The 24,358-nt window shown below is 34.1% G+C and overlaps 2 protein-coding genes and 1 pseudogene across 2 annotated transcripts; 1 reads left to right on the top strand and 2 right to left on the bottom strand.

Moving 5' to 3' along the window:
• Positions 1–4,139: 4,139 nt before the first annotated feature.
• LOC120775018 lies at positions 4,140–6,021 on the bottom strand (annotated as a pseudogene).
• A 725-nt stretch (positions 6,022–6,746) lies between these two features.
• On the bottom strand, positions 6,747–7,099 carry LOC120773650 (organic cation/carnitine transporter 7-like). The gene has a single exon (XM_040102663.1). The coding sequence runs from the start codon at positions 7,047–7,049 to the stop codon at positions 6,747–6,749; it is 303 nt and encodes a 100-aa protein (XP_039958597.1). The 5' UTR covers positions 7,050–7,099.
• A 4,955-nt stretch (positions 7,100–12,054) lies between these two features.
• On the top strand, positions 12,055–22,378 carry LOC120774253 (cytokine receptor-like). Its single transcript, XM_040103718.1, has 12 exons — positions 12,055–12,469; positions 13,818–13,900; positions 13,970–14,118; positions 14,184–14,295; positions 14,396–14,526; positions 15,615–15,789; positions 15,872–16,337; positions 16,405–16,708; positions 18,415–18,865; positions 18,926–19,037; positions 19,105–19,319; positions 19,382–22,378. The coding sequence occupies exons 1-12, from the start codon at positions 12,465–12,467 to the stop codon at positions 20,488–20,490; spliced, it is 3,312 nt and encodes a 1,103-aa protein (XP_039959652.1). The 5' UTR covers positions 12,055–12,464; the 3' UTR covers positions 20,491–22,378.
• The last annotated feature ends 1,980 nt before the right edge of the window (positions 22,379–24,358 follow it).

Genomic DNA, 24,358 nt, shown 5'->3' with positions numbered 1-24,358 from the left:
TATAAATTCAAACAAAATATTTGCTTGGATTGCCGAAAATGCCACACACACACGAAGTGAATGTAGCAAATATGTATATTTAAATTCTTTGCAGCTTCTGAGACAAGTCGTATATCTTATAAATAAAGGTATAAAGAGAAACATTTGAATGGAAGTAAACGCGGCGCGGGATTAGAATGGATTTGTTCAAAAATAGCTGTTCTTTTGCAAAATTCCTCTGGTTGTTTAGATGTGAAAGTCCCACTTTGGAATTGTTTGTGTAGATATCAAAATTTGATGAAGATTACCTTAAATGCTTTAAACAGTAGTTACTATTATTTATTGCACTTCTACCATTACTAGGTAGTTGACGGATATCATCTTCCTGTTTGTATTCCGGAATATTCCTTGGATTTGCGTAGTAGCAGAACAGCTTTAAAGATTAAACCACTAGTTTTCACCAAAAAAAGAAAGCTTCCTCTTTATTGGCGTTGACACCGCTTACGCGCTTATAGCCGAGTTTACAACAGCGCGTCAGTCGTTCTTCCTTTTCGCTGTTGGAGATTCCAAGTGTATCTAGGTCCTTCTCCACGTGGTCTGGTCCACGGAGTGGAGGTCTTTCTCTTTCTCTGCTTTCCTCGGCGGGTACTGCGTTGAATCCTATCAGAGCTGAAACTTAATTATCTGCGACTTCGAAGTTATGACTGTCGACACTGACGTGGGAGCCACGCGAGTGCGACGACTGTTTTTGCGGGGATACCAAATTTAGACATAGTGGCATAAAGGCATATATATATCATTTTCGTGCTGTCAAAAGTTGCTTTGAAATCGGTGAAGAGGTGGTGTGTGTCGATCCTATTTTCCCCGGGTCTTTTCCAAGATTGGTGCATGGCAAACATCTGGTCAGTAGTTGATTTTCCAGGCCATAAGGTAGTTGGCGCAGATTTTGCCTGAAACAAGATAGTGGTCCGAGTCGATATTTGGACTTCGGAGCGTACGCACGTCTAAAATACTGAATACGTGTCTTTCGTCTATCGCAACATGCTCGATCTTGGTGGTGGCTTTCCGATCCAGAGACAGCCAGGTAGGGTGATGAATTATGTTGAAATCTAGTACTAAAGATAAACTAAAGGTTCCGGCCCCGGGGAAGTCGATCAGCCTCAACCCATTTGGGGATTTTTCATCATTGGGGCTGAACAAACATACCTTCTTTGCCCACCCTGAAATTAAAGTCGCCAACCACGATTTTAACATCGTGGCGGGATCAGCTCTTCTAGCTGCGCTCCAAGCCTATAGAAGACATCTTTAGTCACATGGTCCCTCTTTTCTGTCGGGCGTGGGTTTAAATCAGCGATATGTTGGAAGGATTTCGCTTTGATGCGGATTGTGGCCAGACGTTCATCCACCGGGGTGAATTCCAGTACTGGCCGATGGAGTCTCTCTCACACCACGAATCCCACACCGAATTTACGCTCCTTTATATAGCCACTGTATTAAATACTACACGAACCTATTCATCTCAGTTCTTGTCCCGTCCATCACAATTCTTGGATGGTCTTTTCTCTGAAGAGAACATCAACCAGCTGGGCAGCAGCATTTTCCCAATTAAGGGACCGTATTTCTTAACACGTTTGCGGTGGTCGTCATCAAAAGGGAGGTCTCTCATCCAAGGCTGCTTTTTGCTTTCATTGGTAGTATGTTTTACGTGATGGGTCCCAAGCCCAGCGCACAACCCTGAGGAAGAAAACAGAGTTATAAAAAAATAAACATTTTTATGGGGGTCTTCGACGTTTCCTTCATTACATATAAAATTAGCTTTGCTGCTACACTGTATCAAAATCACGAAGCGACATAGGAACTGAGGCGTGGTCAAATCAAATAAAGTTTGCTAAATTAATTAAATATGTACAAATACATGTCTCATATCAAAAAGTGTAAACATTAAGTGGTTAGAGATCGGTAGAGCCAAGTGATCCGGCTACCTTCGAGATAAGATACCATTTGGCACGATTAGGAAAAATCGTTTGCTTTAATTTAAGTGTATTTTTAGCTTAGATGATCGCCAGATTAAATATGCAAATACTTATTTACAAAATAATAACATGAATGGGCTTAGGAATAGTGAAAGTATAAAACTTTTTATATTTTTTGCAAATTAATTAAACAAAAGCTATCGATTTTCGAGGATTTTAACACGATTTTTGACAGATTCGATTCGTTAAAATTTGAAAGATGCCTGAAAATCTTTACACAGGCTTTAGCACTTTCACCGAGTTTTACATATATTTCACAACTTATCTGAAGCGATGCTGAGCAATATTTACTAAGTGTAGTTACATATCGTCACTTAAAATACAAAATAACGTATGATCAAAAAATTCGAAATTGAGCATTTCATTGATAACGATCCGCTACTTCAAATTACATACATACATATTAGGGGGATTCTCTTGCTCTTGCAAGTTTGCAGATTGCAAAAATCCTATACCGAAATATACAAGGGCACGAGAGCGCCCATTGCAGAATCTAGTGATATATGAACGGCTGATTCGCTCTATTTATTGTAAATGACTATTGTGAATTGGCGCACCTTCTGCATTCATTCTTAACAAAAAAACTGTAACAAATCTTTATAATTTAAATAGAAATTATAAAATCTATTTAAAATTTACCTTCCTCAACAATTTAACGTCAAAATATGTATTTAAGTAAAATGACAGGGTTGCAATTATTTTCTTACGTGTCATTGCACGAAGATAAACATGGGTTTTGGTCTGACATATTTTACAGCCATTGCAAATGATTTTCTGCGTGTGTTTGTTGTTGTGCCGTTGCACCAAGAGGAAAATTCTGCAATTCGTGCACCGTGCAAGGGTTTTGCAAGAGCAAGAGAATCCCCCTATTATATAAATACGTACATGTACATACAAAAGAATGAACATATGTCCAAAATTTTTTGATTCTGCTATCAGATATAAACCGGTTTTAAGCTATATTTAAATCTTGTTGCACTTATGTTACATTCTATTGCGTGATTCGGTGCAATTCTGATTTTTTTGGCGTCGCGATCTGAAGGTACCGTTGGATAGAGGAAGTCCTCCTGATTAAAAAATATATATTTATATTATAAAAATTACTTTTTATCAGAGATAAAGAGATGCCCAACTCTCCTGTCAGTGGAAATGTGAGATCCGCTCACCAACCGAACTTTGACAGCTGATTGGATTGGGTAGGTTTTGACGTTTTGCAATTGGAATGACTGGAACGGCTAGATTGAAATTATAGCAAAACAAGAAAAAACGTTAACTTCGGCTGCACCGAAGCTAATATACCCTTCACAGGTGCATTATAACATAGTATAATAATGCGATCTGAACAATTTTTTCCGAGATTATATTATTATCTTAAGCAGTAATCCATGTCAAATTTCGTGAAGATACTACGTCAAATGCAAAAGTTTTCCATACAAGCCCTTGAATCCGATCGTTCGGTTTGTATGGCAGCTATATGCTATAGTGAGCCGATCTGAACAATTTCTTCCGATATTACATTATTTCTATGAACAATAACTCATACCAAATTTCGTGAAGATACATTGTCAAATGTGAAAGTTTTCCATACAAGAACTTGATTTCGATCGTTCAGTTTGTAAACAATCTAACCTTTTCAACGATGAGTGTGCTAAGTGATTTTTAAATGATAAATATAGCTAAAATATAACAAAATAAAAGTGAAATATGAACTTATTTCAATGTTTAGAGGGTATATTTAAACATACAAAGTAAAAAATGTGAAAAAATTTAGTGAAACATTGTGAAATACTACAAGTATGTGTTATTAATACAAATTTTTGAATTTTTACATGTGAATATTTTAAAAAATATACAAAAGTGTTAGCAACATTATTTTTGCATATTCCTCCTCTGGAGGATTCCCCTCCTTCCCCTATTCGTACATACCCCATTAATACCGAAATTGCCAATCACAATGCTACACATACATCCTTAAAAAACCTGTCACAACAAAAATCTGGACTAAGAAAAATATAAAATATTTATTATTTATGATTATTTAAATACATATGTATGTATATCTATACAGTAAATGTTTTATCAAATTATTTTCACTGTTGCTTAAATTAATTAATTCCAAACTATAAGTTATGAACTATTTTCCAAATCTTTTGGCTTAGCAACAGGGTTGTTGGAGTTCGGCAAAAGGAATCCTAAAGCGCTGGCAATGATTAGCGCCACGGCTGGGCTATAAAGCGCCAGCTCGCAATGTGTTTCAATGAGTAAACCCAAAATATTGGATCCCGAGACGCTGCCAATACGTCCGATCATCAGAGATATGCAAACGGCCATACCCCTAAAAGATATAGAATTTAATATAAACATTTTCAAATATATTTACATTATAAGGTGAGACAATATGTGTATATTATTAGGTGAGACGAATTTTGATCACTTATTCTATACATAATACTAAGGTTAGCGGTGTCTATGCCGGTAAAGAAGAAGTAGAGGTTGTAACCACCCATTAGTAACTTGGCCTGGCGCATGCCTTGGAGTTGTTACCAATACTTTCAGTTCTACCAATCTAGAGGAAGCTGCAGAGTAAACAAGCTCGTCAGTCAGTTTATTCCCAGCGATACCCCTGTGACCTGGCACTCAGATAAGGTGCACTTGGTTACGATCTGATAGGCTTCGCGGTAGTTGAAAAGACGTCTGCTTTGAAGATATTCGGATGCATATAATACTTTCACTTTTTAAAAAAATATTTTGATCGTTTCATAAAAAAGTCCAACTCCTCCTCCCATAAAATGTTTTATTAAATTTTCCCAAAATTAGGATTCGTGTTACGTAAACAGACAATACCACGAAATACGCGCCGAAATTATTAATCAACTCATTAACTAATTGTGATTTGAGACACATTCCATTATTTACCTTAAATTTGTAGGGAATATTTCGACGGAAATGGCATTGAGCACCGTTGTACCAATACTGCAGGAAAGCTGAATGACGAAGAGATAAATGGCCAGCAACGGTATTTTTATGGTAAAGGCCAGAATGCCACAAGTTCCACAAACAAAAAGGATTATAACTACAAAAAATAAAGTAAGGTTTAGATGAAATTTACGCTGAAGTCACAATTTGAGTACTTACAAAGCATTGGCTTTCGTCCAACTCGATTAATGAGAAACATAACGATCAGTAGCAGTGATACATATATAAATTCCACGATTATGGTATGTATGTATGTTGATAATTCCAAATGCGTTGCGCACTCTTCAGTCTGTCCATGCTGTCCATGTAAAAATATCACAACAAAATTATTAACTCAACCCTGAACCGAGGTCCAATAGAGGTACTTACAACTGCTTCCACACCCGTAAGATTTCCCGAACGTACGAATTTGATAATGTCACAAATGCGCAACGGCTCGGTAAACTTTTCCGTATATTGCATGGTGTTATTTAGAATATACGGGAACCACATGTAGACGCCGTGCGCGCTAAAGAATAATATATATAATATTAGGCTACACAGAAGAGTTTTCCTCAAGTGCTCGCGCATGAAAAGTGGTGCGGTCTGTTGCCACATGGACTTCAGTATGGATGTCAGTAGAGATTTGTCCTTTTCTAAACCCTTCACTTTTGCCATTGGCGTGTCGGCGTCCGGTAGTAAGGTGGTAACCTGCAAATATTAGCAGAAATTAAAAAAAATCCTAAGGGAATCTTTTTTAAGCGCATACCTTGTATGTGTTGTCACGGTCCTTGCTCTTAAGATTTATCCTATGCATACGCTTCAAAACTTCTATAGCTTCTTCAGACCTGGCTCTCCGGCAAGAAAAACATTGACAAACCACAAATAAATCCGGGCACACCGCAGGCCAAGAAGTAAGAACGCCATGGTTTGAAAACTATGTTAATGAAGGGCACGTGGAATTCCCAGTTTTGATTGATGAATAGCCAAGCGATGACGGGGAAGAATATTGTGACGACTGCACTTACCAAAGCACTGCCTAACATTGCGCGATTGCGATATTTTTGGCAATGAAACTCTCCGAGGTAAGCGAAAATCGTTGCAGAACCGGCGGAGAGTCTGTTGACAGAATGGTAGAAACATATTTGTTTGAACAATTGTTTATTACTTGTTTTTCGGATTCTAAAAGATTTTTCGTCGTAGCGAAAACTTGGACGTAAAACATCGAATGAATCAGAAAAATTAAAATTATTACTTTCAAATGAAAAAGGAAACATGTCCCAGCTGTGGCAGTATGGACAATAATGTGAGAATATAAAAGTATATCCATTAGAATTCGCTTAGAACAATTATGGAATAATTGAATTAGTGTATGACTGAACTTTATCAGATAAAATGATGTTAGTGTCGGAGACTACTTTACCAGAACGGATCCGGATTTTTATATGACAAAGAACTCTCAACTCGGTAGAATCACTCCAATCTACTTCAGAGATGTTTTCAACAACTTTACAGATAATTTTTGGAATAAAATCGTCTATATCACACAACGACGAGTAATTTATCGGGTCTAAGTAACCGCAACGGACGCGGGTTTTTTACGCCCAAGGACTCTCAACTCGGCATCATTCCTCGAAATTTCTTCGAAAATGTTTTCTTCGCTACAACAACAACGAGTAATCTGGCAAAGGTCGAACAATTCTACCACCTCTTCAACCTAACCTTGATAAGCTGTGATTTCAGATACACTCATTAAAAATATATATTTATTTTCAATACTCACAGTATGGCATTTAAAAATCGCAGCACAGCAAAGGTTATAAAATTTGGCGACAAACTTGAGAGTGCCGTTATAAAAAAGTTCACAAGTAATTCCGGTTGCATTATCCGCTTGCGACCAGTGGTATCGGCTAGAAACCCCCAAAAGTGTGAACTCGTAATGATACCGGCGAAGGCTACTGCGCCTAATATGCCCTGCTCTCGATGCGATAGATTCAGATCACACTCTAAGACGGGCAGTGCAAAGCTAACGCCCACCGATTCGAGCACCACATTGTTTAGCACGACGCCAGAAAAGAGCATTACGAATATGTTAAATTTGCCATAACCTGTGGGAAGATGAAAAGTTAAAAAATATATGCATACCATATATTAAAAATACAACAAAAAGTGAATAAATTTTTGAATAATAAAATCGGTTTAGAAACATAATAACGGGTGATCCAAGTAGAGGTCATTTCTTCAATAACTTTTTAGACAAATTACTCAAGAGTCGTGTCAAGCTGTCATGTTATTTTCGTTCAGTATTGTTTGGCATTTTATTATGGAAACCCTTATGTCTGAACAACGTTTATGAAACATTAAATATTTGACCGAATGGACCACGTCCAGCACGCAGTCAAGAAAATATAGCAGCCGTAGCTGAGAGTGTACACGAAGACCATGGATAGTCAATTTAGCGGCGTTCGCAGCAACTCGGACTGACGTATGGAACGACTTGGCGCATTTTACGTCGAGATCTTAAATTAAAAGCGTATAGCTTGTGCAAGAACTGAAGTCGATCTTCCCAAGCTACATCACTACGGTCTGGCGCATTTGAGACCATGAGCAAATTGAAGAGATTCAAGAGCTGCCATTTCATCCCGAGGAAACAACGGTTTGGTGTGGTTTGTGGGTCGGCGGAATCATCGGTTCATATTTCTTCAAAAATGATGCCGGTGAGGTATTGTAGCCTGAAATTGAATCTCGTGATCGGATCAATCAATGGAGTTTTGAAGAGAACACTTCGGTGAGCAAGTAATTTCACGTTTTGTGCCGGTCGATTGCTCAGCCAAGATCGTGTGATATCACAGCGTTAGACTTTTTACTATGAGTATATGCGAACAATCCCGCTTCGATTCAGGTCATGGAGCAAAACATCACGCGTGTCATTCGTCAATTATCAATCGAAATGATGGAACGAGTCACCGAAAATTGGACTCAACGCATGGTCCATGTGAAATGTAGCCGCAACCAACATTTGATATAGATGATCTTCTAAAAATAAATGCCAAGGATTTTTTTTTTCGAATGATAATAAACATTTCCCATTAAATTAGAAGTTTCTGTTTTTTTCTTTAAAAAAGTAGGAATCACCCTTTAGAATACGAACTCAAGTTCCGTGTCTGTCTAAACTGAAAATGAAAAATAGTTTATAACTGCGAGAGGTTCCGAGCACATTTCTACAGGCTTAAAAAACTGTAGGTGCTTTAACTGATCGCATAACAGAAATTATCAGCTCACAAATAGGTGGAGCAGTTGTCGCAAGCATCTGGCGAAGGTGTAAGTACTATGTTTTTTATATTTTGAAGTTAGGTTATGTTCACTTTGTATTTTTTCAGCGAAATATTCACATAACCTTTTTATATAGACAATAATATCGCATAATAGATAACTTTTAACAGCAACAAATTTGCAAATTTCGGAAGTCTCGCAGAAGAAACTGCAAATTGCATAATTTTAGATTGATGGGAATGCCAATTTTGTTGATTAAATATTTTGTTTTTTTGTTCTTTCACTTGACGAGACTCCTCGTAATTATTATCTGCATGGATTCCTGACATAAACCGCGTAAGACCGATCGTTAAAATTGCAATATTATCGCTCTTGTTGGTATAACAGTTAGGTTCACTGCGTTTTCTGTAAAAAAATCCTGGTTAAATGTAATGAATGTGTTAAGGCAGTAAAGATCCTACCTCGTTTTATAACTCTTCTGCCGAACAATTTTCTTTATTTCTTTAAAAACCGAACAAAATTGAAAAATGTATTTCACTGTTGATTGAATACTTTCCAACACTTATGAATTTCCAATTTACTATTTAAAGATAGATCCTCACCCGTTCTTTCTAGCGCCTCATCAATAACCACAGTATCCTCTTTATTCTCTCTCGCCATTTTGTTGCTCAAGTCACTTTTAGCGCTGCGCGTTTAAGAAAAAACCGGAAAAAACTTACCACCACAGATTTAATTTGTCATCTGCGTTAAGTTATTCAACCCCATCGTTAACTGTTAGCAAATGCCTTACGGTTTTATTTAAATATCTAAAAATAAGGGGTCAGAGATATGACGCCAGAAGCCGAGATAGCATTTAGGTAAACAACTATTAACATGTTTTCGCTTGTATGTGGGTGGGCATCTTATTGTGTGCTTAAAATTTGGCTGATTACTTTAAGGAAAATTTTTCTAAATACTCACTTAAGCAGACAAATAAGTAATTACAACTGATATACAATTAACGGTACATATATACGGACGTGAGCAATTAAAAGTTTACTGTTGTAGATATTCAAACCTTCAGCATAAAAAATCAAAAAAGTTGTAGTACTATTTATATGAAAGTATTCCAGAAAAGTGGTACAGTTATGTTATAACATTACGACGACTGTATTGTCTGACGTTTTATATTTGGGGTACACACAAATAAAAAATTTCTCCGTTCTTCTTCTTTGCTGGCCACCGCTTACGCGATTATAGCCGAGTTAACAACATCGCGCCAGTCGGTTCTTCTTTTCGCTACGTGGCGCCAATTGTCGATTTCAAGCGAAGCCAGTCGGTTGGAGTCGCCTTGTCTGAAATCTCGTCTGGTATCGCACGGCTCGGAGAGGTCCTTCCCGATCCTGACGAAGCTTTTGGTGTTTCTCAACGTCAGTTTACACAGCCATATTAGTTTTGCGGGGATACCAAATTCAGACATCGCGACATAGAGGCAGCTCCTTTTCGTGCTGTCGAAAGCAGCTTTGAAATCGACGAAGAGGTGGTGTGTGTCGATTCTCCTTTCACGGGTTTTTTCCAAAATTTGGCGCATGGTGAATATCTGCTCGGTTGCTGATTATCCAGGTCTAAAGATACACTGATAAGGTCCAATCAGTTTGTTGACGGTGGGCTTTAATCTTTCACACAATGCGCTCGATAGAACTTTAAATGCGATGATGAGGAGGCTTATACCGCCGTAGTTTGCGCAGATCTTGGCTGCAACAAGTGGTCCGAAATTATGTTAGGCAGAAAGGAAAGAAAACAGAGTTATCGAAGATATAAAAAAGAGAATGTGACGTGTAAATTTTATTAACCAATGTAATGTTTATCTATAATAAACTTTAACTTTGTTGCTAACCTGTTTCAAAATCACGATGCGACATAGGAACTGAGGCGTGGAAAATCAAATAGACTGATATTGTTTACTAAATTAATTAAATATGTATACACGTCTCATATCAAAAAATGTAAACATTAAGTGGTTAGAGATGGGTAGAGCCAAGTGATCCGGCTACCTTCGAGATAAGATACCATTTGGCACGATTATGCTTTCATTTAATTGTACTTTTAGCTGAGATGATCGCCAGATTAAATATGCAAATACATATTTACAGAATAAATAACATGAATCGGTTTAGGAATAGTGAAAGTATGAAGCTTTTTATATTTTCTATAAATTAATTAAACAAAATTTATCTATTTTCGAGGAATTTTAAACAATATTTGACATGCTTGATTCGTTAAAGTTTAAAAGATGCCTGGAAATCGTTATATTTGGTTCATGATGATTTAGCACTTTCACTGAGCTTTATATGTCACAACTTATCTGAAGCGACGCAGCGCAATATTTACTAAGTGTAGTTATATATGTATAGTGTATCACTCAAGTAGTTTATGAGATTCGTATATTAAGTGTATTAGAGGCGGGGTCTCGCTTCGTTCTCAAACAGATTAAAACCATATATTTTCTTTTACTTAGTTTTCTAGCTCAATTTGCTTTAGAGTTATAATGCACAATATTTTTTTGTGAAATCGCGTTTTATGGGGGGTCCAAGGTCCATCAAGAAATCTAATTATATACTCAAATTAATTGGTAGATAAACAGTTATACATTACGAAACCAAACATTTTTGAAACACACACGTTTTTATAACAAAAATTTTAAGGCGCAACTTGTGCATGTGTTTCAAAACAGGAAGCACACACATCAATTTTGAGCAAGTAAAAAGTATTTGAACGCACACACATTTGTATGAGCAAAATATGCATTGATTTGCTGCTTAGGAATGTGCAAAGAACATTGGATTTAAAGCCCCGCCATAACATACACTCCAAGAAACAATTTTTACTTACTTCTCCTCTCCTGCAAAATCTGGTCCCTTTTTCAAACAAAAAAATCTTTGCTCATTTGTACATTTGATGTTAATTTTAGGTGGACTCCAGGCGTCGTTTACTAATAATCTCATTTTCCGTTTCTACGACGGTCGGGTCTAAGTAACAGGAACGGATTCGAATTTTTAACCTGCCAAGGACTGTCAACTCGGTACCATGCCTCAAAACTACTTCACGAACGTTTTCTGCTTCTACAGCAACAACATTTATCTCATTTAAAAGAGAAAAATTGTTCTAATTCCTCAGGGTTGCTTAATATGCAGTTACTGTATCTGCGGTTGATGTGTTTCATTTCCGCCTCATACGAATCTTCTGATTTCAATTGCAGATTTTCGGGTGAAATACTTAAAATCTTATACTGAGTCCAAATTGTTAATTTAACTACCTTTCGTTAATATGAAACTTTCAATTCAGTTCTCAAGCTTTAGAATTTATAATTTTAAATTTTGTCTGCCGACAAAAAAAATATGCTTGTAGCATTTATTGGTTCTTGTCTATGATAATTTATATGCAGAACATTCACAGTTCAGAAGCAGAAACAGAGAACGTATATACAAAATCGTATACGTTCTCTGCGTTCATACGTTAAAGCATTCACAATAAAGCAAACAATTATGTTAAAAAACTCACTATATATATGTTTCTAAATTATTTTTCTATTTACAACACAGAAACCGATTTCCTATATTAATTAGGCTATACATATATATTTAACTTCATCAATACTTGTACATAAAATGTAGTTTTGACTTCTGACACAAGTGTCTGCGCTTCGGATAAACACAGCCATTCACAGTAGAATATCTAGCGATTATTCAAAAGACAACTCGGTATCGATTGTCATTTGGTATGTATCGTGTTATATCAGCAAACACATAAAAAGGTCGTAAACCGCGCAAGCACAAAATAAAACCATGAAACAATCGAAAGTATTCACACACCATCGATAGGTGTTTTCGGAGTTGTTTTGTTCGGTGGGACACAATTCATAACTTAAATAAATTAATATTGTACTGTGCCTTAGTGTTAAATAATTATTTTATTTAAACAAAAGAAGCGGATTTATAATATGATTGCCTTTCAAACACAACAATTAAGTGGTATTGAGTTATAGGCGTGAGAAAAAGCGATAAAAAAATTTAGTGGTGTTGCGCCGTAATGGAGGCGATATTCTTGTGCGTGTCAAATCCTTAAATTTCAGATTTCAAACGCCCGTGTTCTCAACAAATTCATTCATTGAATTATCTGGCTTTAGTATCGCTTTATCAATTCCAAAATTCGAAGAATAACACAGGAAATACTAGCTATCAAGCTATGAGGTGAGTACGGTGTGATTGGTAATTTAGAGGGGCGCCGTAAAATATATGCATATACCTTCATAAGTATATTTAGATAAAGTGTAGGTAGCAAATATAAAACGCATATGTATAGATGTGTGTAAATGAATGGTATACCAATGTAAATAGTAAGGAACAAAAACAGAAGCGACAAGTAGATATGCGCAAATATGTTTGTGCATATGTTAATGGCATCAGAGCTATATTATGATAGCGTTCCTATGAAATAATGTGCAACAGTGGTAAACTTGTTTTTCAATACCAAAATTGAAATTTTTATTATGATTTCAAATGAAATATGTAGATCGCAACACAAGAAAAAAGATAAAGCGAAAACAATAACAAATATGTATAATTCGATGAATTATTAGGTATGAGCTTAATGACTTTGAGTTCGGGGAATTGTTTATTTTTATGCATATTAAATAGAAAGAAATATATTTTAAAAAGTTTAAAGTGGTGGAATATCACTTAAGATTATGGCACATTTTCTGAGAAATTTGCAACATACAATATATGATTTAAAGATTTTTTTGTTTTCAATAAACGCAAAAGCTTTTGTCCATGAACTGTCTTCTAGAATTTTGTGAATTAATTTGCATGCTCTTGACTTTGTTGAACAAATATTTGCAAATTAATTGTATGTAAGTAAGCAAATATTTTTGTTGTCTTTGGGAATGTTAATGGCGTACAAATTGTGATAAATATGATAAACAAAGTAAACAAATTATATGGACTTTTTGATAACAGCGTTTTTTATTGAAGCTTTAGCAACTTACCTGTTTTCCTGATTGTCGCTACAAATATTTGCATATTTATTTCTTCAGCTTTATCTTCTATTATGGTTACCAAAAACATTTATTTTTTATTATTATTTTATTTTTTGTTTTTTTTTTTTTTCCATATCATGTTATACAAATCTAATAGGGTATCCGTCCACGCGTTGCTGTGGTATACAATTTATACTATTATTCATATAATAAACTTTCTCAATGTCTGGTTCTGGTCCGCGTAATAGGACGTTATTTTAAGAGAGCTTTGTTTTAACTATCCTGTCCTCTAAATTGTTCGAACTGGACAAATTTTTACTAAAATCGGTTCACTAGTTTAGGAGTCCAAAAAGGAGTCGCAGACAAACAACGTGACACGTACTTTTTATATATGTATAAAGATATAAAAAATATAAAAACTGAGTTTATAAAGGCTTAGACTTTTTTTTTTTAATAATGTGGAAACATTACAGCTTTAAAATAATGTATATTCATAATTATCTATTTTTTACTGCAAAGCAAATAGAATAAACATAATATCTAAAATTCTTTCGTTATAGTTTCAGATGTCTTCTACTCGCTATTCTTTATTGCATATGTACACTATGTACAATCTCCAACATTTTTGCGCAATCGCCAGGTGGTATGTACTGTTAATTAATAAAAGTACATATTTTTACATTTTTTATCATCGTATGGCCTACCTTTTCAGAAACGAGTCCTCGGATTATAATCGAAATCGGTGACAATGCCAACATCACTTGTCGCATGAATTTGAAAATGTTTGACGGCGAAAATAGTTCATCATTATATTTCACGTCCGATGAACCAGAACAAGAAGCTGCGCTCACTAATATAAGGGTAAATAAAACTAAATTTAGCATGCAAGGCATTTGTAATTTATTTACTAATCTTATCCGCCATAGATCATTAACGCCACAACGATTGTTTACATGCTGCGCAATGCCAGCGAGCAGTTTACGACTTACACGTGTAAAAGTGGTCAATATGCAATTGCAAGCACAGACGTCATTGTCGGTAAGCTAATTTGTAACAAAAATGCGTTTATACTTTTTATATTGAGTAAAATGATATTAAATTAAAATTCTAAACGCATAAATGTAATTTAATTTCGTAGGTACCAAGCCCACAGAGGTTAAAGATTTCAACTGCCAGGCATTTGACTTCACCTACATGACGTGCTCGTTTACAATACCAGAAAATATGGTCCCAACCACATATAACTTGAAATATATAACGCAAAATGCGGTAAGTTTTTAAAATACAATTTATTTTTAATATGGTATTGTTTTATAAAATGCCTAATAATATTTATTGATATTTGTGCTTATATATGTATATACTATGTATATGTAATATAGTAATAGTCTTATTAATTGTGCTGATCAAAGGTCCTGCATGTGATTATTGCACTAATTGTTATGCATACAAACATTCTAACACCTTTTCTGATTACCTATATTATTTTGCTTAGAAATTAATTATTTATTATTCGTTTGTATCTGGAGTATACATTTTATTTAATAATTAATTACCAACTTATAAGTAAAAATTAAATTTGCTATGTAGGACAGCAACATCCGTTATATTCTATTGTATATGTAAAATTTACTGCATTTCTTAATATTAACTGCTGCTTCTAATAAAAAAGAATATATTTTAACTTACTAATACAAAAATTTTTAGAACTAACATTAAATTTCTATAGAACACTTTAATGGCTTTGTGGAAGAAGTTAGTAATTTATAAACAATAATAGCACGTTTGGAACAAAGGTTTGTCACTACTTTAGCATAACAAACGAAATATTTTTCTATTTGAAATTCAATTTGGCGGAAAGTAACGTTACATTTTTCTATTTGAAATTCAATTTGGCGGAAATTAACGTTAAGCACGTGAAAAGCCAGATTTGTTTAATTGTATCCCCATATTGAATTCGTACAATGATGTACATATAAGCATTCATAGTCATATTATTTATATAATTATTTATTGATTTCCTATTACACTAATTATTTTTATTATTTTTTTTTTGTGTGAATAATTACGACTTTTTATTTCATTTTGGGTTTGCATGCTATTTAATTACGTATATTTTATTACTAACATTGAATGATCGGCACGTTTAACACTACTACTGCAACTACTACTCGTTATCACACACACACACCCAAACACACCAACTAAAATTTGCATGCACTTGTGTGTCTTGTCTATACAATATAACTTTACTAATATGGCACAATCGAAACGTAAACAATAACAAAAAAACACAAAATCAAAAAAAAAAATTATAAAAGGCAAGAACGGCTGATAATCGCACGATATATTCACAGAATTACATACTGAACTGTGTAAAGTTGGTAAAAGAAGGCGACAAAGCCACTTGTAACTTTACCTTGGAGGATGGCAGCTATAAGCCCAACTTTGAGTTTTACAATTTTCGCTTGACAAGCAACAACACATTGGGCGCGCTTACACAGAATTTCACCATCAATCACAAAGAAATTGGTGAGTGCAAAAATTATCTTAAAAAACAATATTATTATTATTTATTTCAAAAACATTTAATTATTCGCACTTTTAATTGCAGTTAAACCCGCTATTAGCAACTTCCACATTGAGGACATCTCAACCAACGCTTGTGTGCTAAAGTGGGAAATGGAGCGTTATTCCTCGTACAAGCTGAATCGTCTGCAAATGGAGGTGCATTTACAATCGCCGCACTATGAAAGCACCAGAAACTTCACGTGCAAGAAATGTAACAAGCGTGAAATGTTCGATTTGTCCATCGACGATCTGCCCTACCCATACTATGAATACAATATAAGTTTGCGCATAAAGATGCGAATGCCAGCGGCAACTTGGAGCGATGCATATAGCATTGTTTTTCGCACGCTGCCGCTTGCGCCTGAAGTGCCACCCCAAGTGGATGTGAGCAGTTTCTACTTGAACGCTACGCATTTGCGTTTGTTTTGGTATCCCACAGCGGTGTATCATAGAAATGGTACGAATTTCCATTATATTGTGAAGCTTACGCAGCAGGATGGCCTCCCAGTGTAAGTGTGCTGTCACTACAGACAACTCTTTATGCATTTACTAACTTCTCTTTACTATTTTGTTTAGAAATCAAGCAGCGCTGCATATGGCTGTGCCCACTGTAGCCTTCCCCTGGAACAGCGCACACAGTTATGATTTCAGCATTTGGAGCAGCAATGAAATGGGCGTGTCCTTGCGTAGTAGTCGCATATATGTGCCTGCGTTACCGAAAAACTACGACAAGCGTACACCGTTTGGTATAAGAAATGTGTATCACTCTTTGGATCGAACTTATACGTTGCTGTGGAATGCGCCGGAAGATGCGGAGGGTTTAGAGAATTATACGGTTTTTTGGTGTCAACCTAAGAGCGTCGCTTCCAATGAGTGTCATGTATGTATAAATTTATGAAATTAACAGATATTATGAAAGTATGAGTAGGTTAGGTTTTGTGCGTTCAATTCTTTCTTTAATACACTTTTGTATTTTTGCTTTATTGAAATTTTGGAGTCGTTATATTGCTTGAAATTTATTTGATTTGGTTGTATACTGGAAGTGGTTTTGAGTATTCAAATTGATAAATTTGAGTTTATATTTAACAAAGTGTTTATGGGATTGCTGCTGTGGTCAACAGTTTTTGTTAGTGTATAAAACGGATTCCCTTGCGATCAGGTATACTCAGATGGTGTAGATGGGGTTGAAAAATCCGAAGCATTTTTATTATTAATTCATTTTTATCAGACAGATATTATGGTATTGTTGTGACTGTGTGGTCATGTACCTCTAAAATGCCATTCAAAGGCGTGCCAGTTCACATTCTTTGGCTATAATAAGGCACAATTTTCGTATATAAACATAAACATATGGTTTTATAGTATAACATCTGTTAGTCCAATGCAAAAGCCTTTGAAAATGGGAAAAAAGTGAAAAAAACCTAAATAGTATGTTGAAATCCATTGGAAAAGATAGTAAAAATAACACAAATGAAAGGATAAATAATTTCCGAACGATATGATAGTGGAGAAAGAAAGTGTCGAGGGGATGATTGAATTTTGAAGTGCTAAAATGATTTATCTCGATTTATCACTACGAGTCTTATAGGAATGTTGTAGGCATTAAAACACTTTTGTTTTGACATCTTTCTCACATAACCTTAAAAATTAGGTTAAAATTTAAAATAACAATTAAAAAAATTTTATTTTTGCAAAAAATTATTACCTTATCTTCCCAAACATACTGTATTTTTTATTTAAAATATTTATTTTTTCACCTTATGTCGAATTCTTATGGGAAAAGAAATCTAAAAGTGTTTTCCTTTTATCACAAAAATTCTTCCATTAATGCTGCTCTATGCTCGGGCTGTTCTTTCCTCAACATGTTTTCAGGCTCGATTGTTCTTTTCTCAAAGAGTTGCCTTCTAACCAGGCAATGGTGCAACATTTTCTTTCCTCTTTAAACGTAAGAGTGAGAGTTGCCCCGTGAATTTTTATTTACGGTTTCTTAAAGTTGCAAAGTATTTTAATAAAATTTTTGAACAAAGTGACATGATTCGGTCGGTTTTATTAAAACCAATATTGGAAATTGCAAATGAGTTAATCGATTCATCCTCATCATGTTCAGAGAAGGAAATGAGGATGTTAGTTGTTGAAAGAAAATCCTTACCCAGGCTGAAAGGATTCAGACTCAGGGGTAAATAATTGTGTTAAATGATAAGCTTATTTTCATTATTTTTGTAAAATATAGTTTGACAAGTTTATTGTATTGAATGTACTAATTATGAAAACGAAAACAATGCATCAGCTGATTTATAATAGGGTGTAATTTCTTTTGTTCTTTTATCTTTTAAAAAATTGAGCATTTTTGCAGGGTGTCATGGAACATTTGCACAATGTTTCTATATAACGAGAAAACATTTTCCTCGAAAAAAAATAATAGCCATAATTTGCTATCCAAATTTCTCAGTAAATGCAAAAGAAAATACAAAAATCGAAATTATATACACCAAATCCGAGAATAACATTGCGATGCTTTATTGATAATTGTTTATTGATGATATACATAAATGATAAATAACCCAAGCACTCCCTTTATATTTGCAGAACATAATCGGATTTACGCAGCTAGATAAGAACGTGAACAATTTCACAATAGAACACAGTGAATCGTTGATCTTAGCAGTCGCTGGCAATTATCGCGATTATTACACGGGCATGCATTGGGCAAAGTGCACGGCGGACGTATTAAATGACCTCGAGAAATTAGAACCGGAAATTAAAGCAAATGCCTACTCGATAAACGTACGCTGGAATTTGGAGCACACATGCGCCTCGCTTATCAAGGGCTATACAATTAACTATTGCCAAACGAAATCCGCGAAGAAACCAAAGTGCTGGGGTAAATCCGAACGCATTAATGTTGACAAAAGAGAAAACAAATATGAGATTACGAACCTAATACCAAACTCCCACTATCAAATGGAGATGTATATTTATTCCGACTTAAAGGAGGGGCCAAAAAGCAATAAGCTGGTCATACAAACACAAGAAGGCGGTATGTATAGATTTTAAATTCTTAAAATTGAGTAAGATTAACCGTTTTTTGGGTTTACAGCGCCCACGCCACCAAGAAGCCTTACCTATGAGAACATAACAAGCCAGTCGGTGGCGTTGTCATGGCAGTCGCCGCAAGAGGCCAACGGCAAAATACGCTACTACATTGTGACGTAAGTGTGCGCCGTTATTTAACTGTATAAAACAAAATCAAAAATTAATGTTTCTTTAACATTTCAGCTATAATCGGGAAAACCAGACTGTGCACTGCAAAAACTTGATTGGTCCGCATTGCTTCGTTGCAAGTAGGCGTGGTGAACGTTACGGCATTGAGAATTTAACTTACACGCTGCAAAACCTAAGCAGTTTCACTAATTATACAATTTGCATAAAAGCATTCACCGTTGCTGAATCGCTGCCCAGCAATTGTGTGGTTGTAAAAACACACGTGGGCGGTAAGTTTTTCATTAGCAAGCTTATTTTTTGTATTTTACTAATAAATTTTACACATTTGCAGTGCCCACCAGCCCCACACAAGTCCGAGTCAACGAAACAAACAAGAATGCGATACTATGGCATGAGCCCGAAGTTCCGTCGGGGCGTGTGGACTACTACGAAGTGATTGTTGAAGTCAAATTGAGGCAAGTGCTCGAAGGTCGTTATATTTCGCGCATAACAACTGGCAGGCAATGCACTATGCCCGATATTATTTGCGATAATGAGGATTACGAGTATACAATTAGGGTACGGAGCGTTAATATCGCCTATGCAAATGAGACCGATACAAAACTCGTGCAGCACGCCAAACACTATACCGAATATGACCAATATGTATCGTCCTACAATAATAAGTTGGGTTGCGCTGAGGCGGCGCCACTCTCACCGGCGACCACAAATAGTAAATACATCGAATATAGATCGGATGCAGCTTACGGCTTCCAAAACATTTGCAGTCCACCTGCCAAAGCTGATAGCAAATTATGGATTATTATATTTTGCATAATAATAGGCGCTTCATTCATATTCATGTGTGGTCTGCTCATCTATAGAAGATGTCATGCGATGGCTGCTATTAGCTGCAAGATACCACAAAACTTGGAAGATTTGGTCAATAGCTCCGGCGACAAACTGCGTGAACATGAAAAGTTTATGAGCTCTTCTGCCAAACAAAATTATTATAATAGCGAAAATGGTAGTCTACTAACAACAAGCATTTCAAATGATTCCAACTACTCTTACAATGGCACACGCTCTTCGGCTACAACAAAAAGTAGTTATTGTGATAGCAACACGAGCGATTATGGCAACAGCCATGCGACCGACGATTATTGTATACAAGATCCTTTGACATTATCCAACACGGCATTGCTGACGCCCGTGCCAGAAACGGGCTACATGGCAATGACCACGCCGCTAAACACTGCGCCGACGCAACTGAAACACGCGAATGGCGGTAATATGTTGGATAATGGTTATGTGCTACCGAATGCCTTGCCAACGGATGCCAGCGAAAAGCCGTTCATGATCGCTTTGGCAGCAGGCGATGGTTACGTACATCCAAATAATCGGCAGTCCTTCAATAATGCGAATATAACCAGCGCAAATTATATAACCGCCATGAGGTAGACGAACTAGCGATCAGAGAAAAGTGTTAAATCTACACTGTAATGGCGTACCAAAAAGAAATAGCAAGTGACTTCTGCTGCTGCGCAGCGCCGAGCGTGTTCGCGCATGTGCGCTGTGCGCAGACTTTTGTCGTGTGTCCTCCGCATAGCACAAGTGAAAGCAATAAAAAAGTCAGATGTGTCTATTATTTATAAATTATAGCACAATGGTGTCTGGTGTCCCTTTCTAACAACAAAGTAAAGAAGTGAGGTTAAATTGTTATGCAACTGAGTGGTTAACATTTTTAATTGCCTTCACAGCATTCAATATTCTAATTGTTATGTAATATTTGTTTATAAAACTCTAACGAAAGTATAAAACACACCAAAAACAACAAAACAACAACAAAAAAGCAAGTGTTGGTCACAAATCACATTTTACTACATCACAACGGTATTAGTAAATATTTATTATAGCTTTAAATAACAGTGAATTGGCGCTTGTAATTAGACAACGAAGAATAGCAAATAGCAGAAAGTCGTATGGAATTTCATAACCTCAATTTGATTAAAAAATTTAAAAACTTTTTTAGTTGATTTTTTTTTTTGCAGACGCGCGCTAAAGTTTCTCTTTTTGTCCCAAAAAGAGTTATTGAATGAAAATAAGTTTTTTTACTCTCAATTTTAACCGAAATCACTTTTCTTTTTCCATGCAATATCCATATGATATGGAATTTTATAGTATATTGTATTAAGCAAGCAAGTCTACAACTTTTAGAAAGTGATTTTCTAAAACAAAATTTCATGCTCTACAAAAAATGTCTTAATCATTTTTTCCATAGGCACATTCTTTTAAAAGTTATACGCAGTCGAAGTTATACATTAAATCTACTGAGTATTTGTGGGTGATTAATACATACATGCTGTGTTGCTCATACGCCATGGTGTACCGTATGAATCCAGTACCTTTGATGCATAACTTGAACTGCGTATAACTTTTAAAATATTTGTTTAATGAAAAAAAAAATATATTAAAATCTGTTTTGTAGTGCAAAAAAATTTGTTTCAGAATATCAAGGTTGTAGGTTTGCTTGCCTAATGCAAAACAACAAAAAATACCATGTTGTAATCCTGAGAAAAGAAAGAGGATTTAGGCAATTAAATTCAAAACAAAAAACTTCTTGGAAGTTGTAAAATTCTTTTTAAAGCAAAAACTGAAACTTCAGCGGGCGTCTGCGAAAAGCTTTCAATTTGAAAAATAAAGCACACGCAAGATATACATATGCATTATATATACAATAGATATTTACCTCGCTTAGCGTGCATGCATTACAAGCCAAACTCACTGTTCGAAAACGAAGTGCAGCTAAAAATATAAATGAGATATATAAATTATTAAATATATTTATGTATTATAAACACAAAGTCTGTCAAGTGCCTTTATTAAGCAAATTATTAATTGTTTAGTTCATTAATTTAGCTTTATGTAGTTTAAGTGAAATACGCTGTATATAAGTATAAATATTATTTTTAAGTTATAAATATTATTTCTAAGTTTTCGATGCATGTAAATATATATATTATATGTATATATAAAGCTTCTGCTTGACGTGAAAGTCAACGAAAAAACATAATTTTATTGCTAATTATATAAGTTAAAGTGGCCTTTTACGCAATATTTGTATTAGAAATCTTTAGATTTGTAAGCCTCAACAGCATTTTTAGCTTAATTAAAAGAAAATGTATTGCAAGAATTAAAATATATTTATAAAAACAACAAACAAAACGATAATTTAATATTTTCCTGCAGCTAATGCACGCAGTACGCTTGCTAACATAAATTTTATCCTGTCGAGATGCCTCGTAAGGCAAATTCACCTAAAATGCAAAATAGCGTAACAACACTTTGCATAAATATTTGAGTTTTGGTTATAAAATAGTTATAAATTGGTTATCATAGACCCATATTGAAACAAAATTTGAGTTTTGGTTATAAAATGGTTATAAATTGGTTATCATAGACCCATATTAAAACAAAATTTGGGTTTTGGTTATGAAAAGGTTATATATTGGTTGTCAAAGACCCATATTGAAACAAAATTTAAGTTTTGGTTATGAAATGGTTATAAATTGGTTATCATAGACCCATATTAAAACAAAATTTGAGTTTTGGTTATGAAAAGGTTATATATTGGTTGTCAAAGACCCATATTGAAACAAAATTTGAGTTTTGGTTATTAAATCCGAGAAGCGTCTTCTGATTATTTTTGTTCATACGTTGTTTTGCATTTTAGGGAACAAAAAAATATTTTTGGAACTAAAAATTCTGGGGAATAATACTTCTTTGTATTTCAAAACGCTTTGGTTAACGTGAGGTGCCTAAGGTGAAGATAAATTCATTTTAGCTACAAAGGATATTCGAGAGGTATTGCTCAAGATTACTATTTAACTTGACAAGCTTCAAAAATGAGAATATATTTATAAAGCGGAAATCGCATTTTAATTTTTATGAATTTTGGTGAACAAGTATTTGAATAAAAAAAATTTCTTAAAAATAAATTTTTTAAATTAAATAAAAATTAATTAATTTTTAATTTTTTTATTAATTTTAATTTTTAATTTTTAAATTTTAATTTTAATTAATTAATTTTAATTTTTAAAATTTTTTATTTATAATTAATTAATTTTTAATTTTAAAATTAATTTTTATTTGAGTAAAAATTAAATTTTTGAATAAAAAAATGAATTCTTTATCAATTAATAACTACTATATACAATATTAATTTTAAAAATTATTTATTCTTAGCTTAAAAACTAATTATATGGATTAAAAAAAATAAATAAAATAATTAACGGATTTTCTTTTTTTAACACATTGAGTTATTTGTAATTAAAAATACGCAAAAGTTATATTAAATTAAAAAAATATTTTAGCAGAACTTACTGTTAATATTTTTCAAAATAATAAAACATTAAAAATTACATATATGTATATTTTTGCTTGAAAATGAAATTTATGGATTAAAAGCATAAAATTATTAGTTAACAGCTTTTCCTTTTATCTAAATTAAATTTATTGTAATTACAAAAAAAATAAAATATTTAAATTAAAAATATTATTATTAAAACAATAAACATTTATTTTTGCTTAAAACTTTAATTTAAAATTAATTTAAGATAGAAAATATTTAAAAATATTTTAAGGCAACTTGTTTTTTTTTTTAATATTTAAAATTTTTTTTTATTTTAATATATACATAAAAAACAATTAGAGTGGTGAATTTTGTTACTCAAAAATTTGGCATTAAAATAAAATTTTAATATAGTTTAATGTCAATGTACTATTATAAATAAAAAATACAATAATATATTGACATACCTTTATGCTTGCATAAAAAATTATTTAGTGTGAAGCAAGTAGAGAGAAGAATTAGAAAATTGTGTATATTTTTATTATATTTGTTTTCGAAATAAAATTAATTAACTGTTTAACAAATTATTTTTTTTTGCTCTTCTGTTAAGTGAAACCCGTGTTGTTGCTTTTAATGTTTACTCATGCGTTATATGCTGCAAATTTATGCAAGACAGACCGTTATTATATTGCTGTTATTGTTGTTGTACCGACAGAAAATATTCCAGAAATAAATTTGAAGAATTCTGTCGAGTTTCTTACGTTAAATTCCCGTTCCGATTACGTCGTGTGAGTTGTTATTTGGCAAAACACATCTCATTAAGGAGGGGCATCTGTGGTTTGGAAATCTTCAAAAGGCCCCCAAACTTTTCAAATCTTTTTTTTAACAGCTTTTACGAAAGTCCGAGACATGGAAATCGAATGATAGTCATGTCTACTTTCTACCATTTATTTTAAACTACTGAAAGCTGGTGTTTAG

This window comes from Bactrocera tryoni, chromosome 4 (assembly GCF_016617805.1).
Source record: "Bactrocera tryoni isolate S06 chromosome 4, CSIRO_BtryS06_freeze2, whole genome shotgun sequence".
NCBI lineage: Eukaryota > Metazoa > Arthropoda > Insecta > Diptera > Tephritidae > Bactrocera > Bactrocera tryoni.
The sequence above is the reverse complement of the archived record's forward strand: the minus strand, read 5'-3'. Positions and strand labels throughout refer to the sequence as shown.

Coding starts and splice junctions, on each gene's coding strand:
- LOC120773650 (XM_040102663.1), bottom strand. CDS start 7,049: ATGCTCTTTTCTGGCGTCGTGCTAAACAATGTGGTGCTCGAATCGGTG.
- LOC120774253 (XM_040103718.1), top strand. Junction 13,901..13,969: donor TTTTGCGCAATCGCCAGGTG/GTATGTACTGTT, acceptor CTACCTTTTCAG/AAACGAGTCCTCGGATTATA. Junction 14,527..15,614: donor AATATATAACGCAAAATGCG/GTAAGTTTTTAA, acceptor ATATATTCACAG/AATTACATACTGAACTGTGT.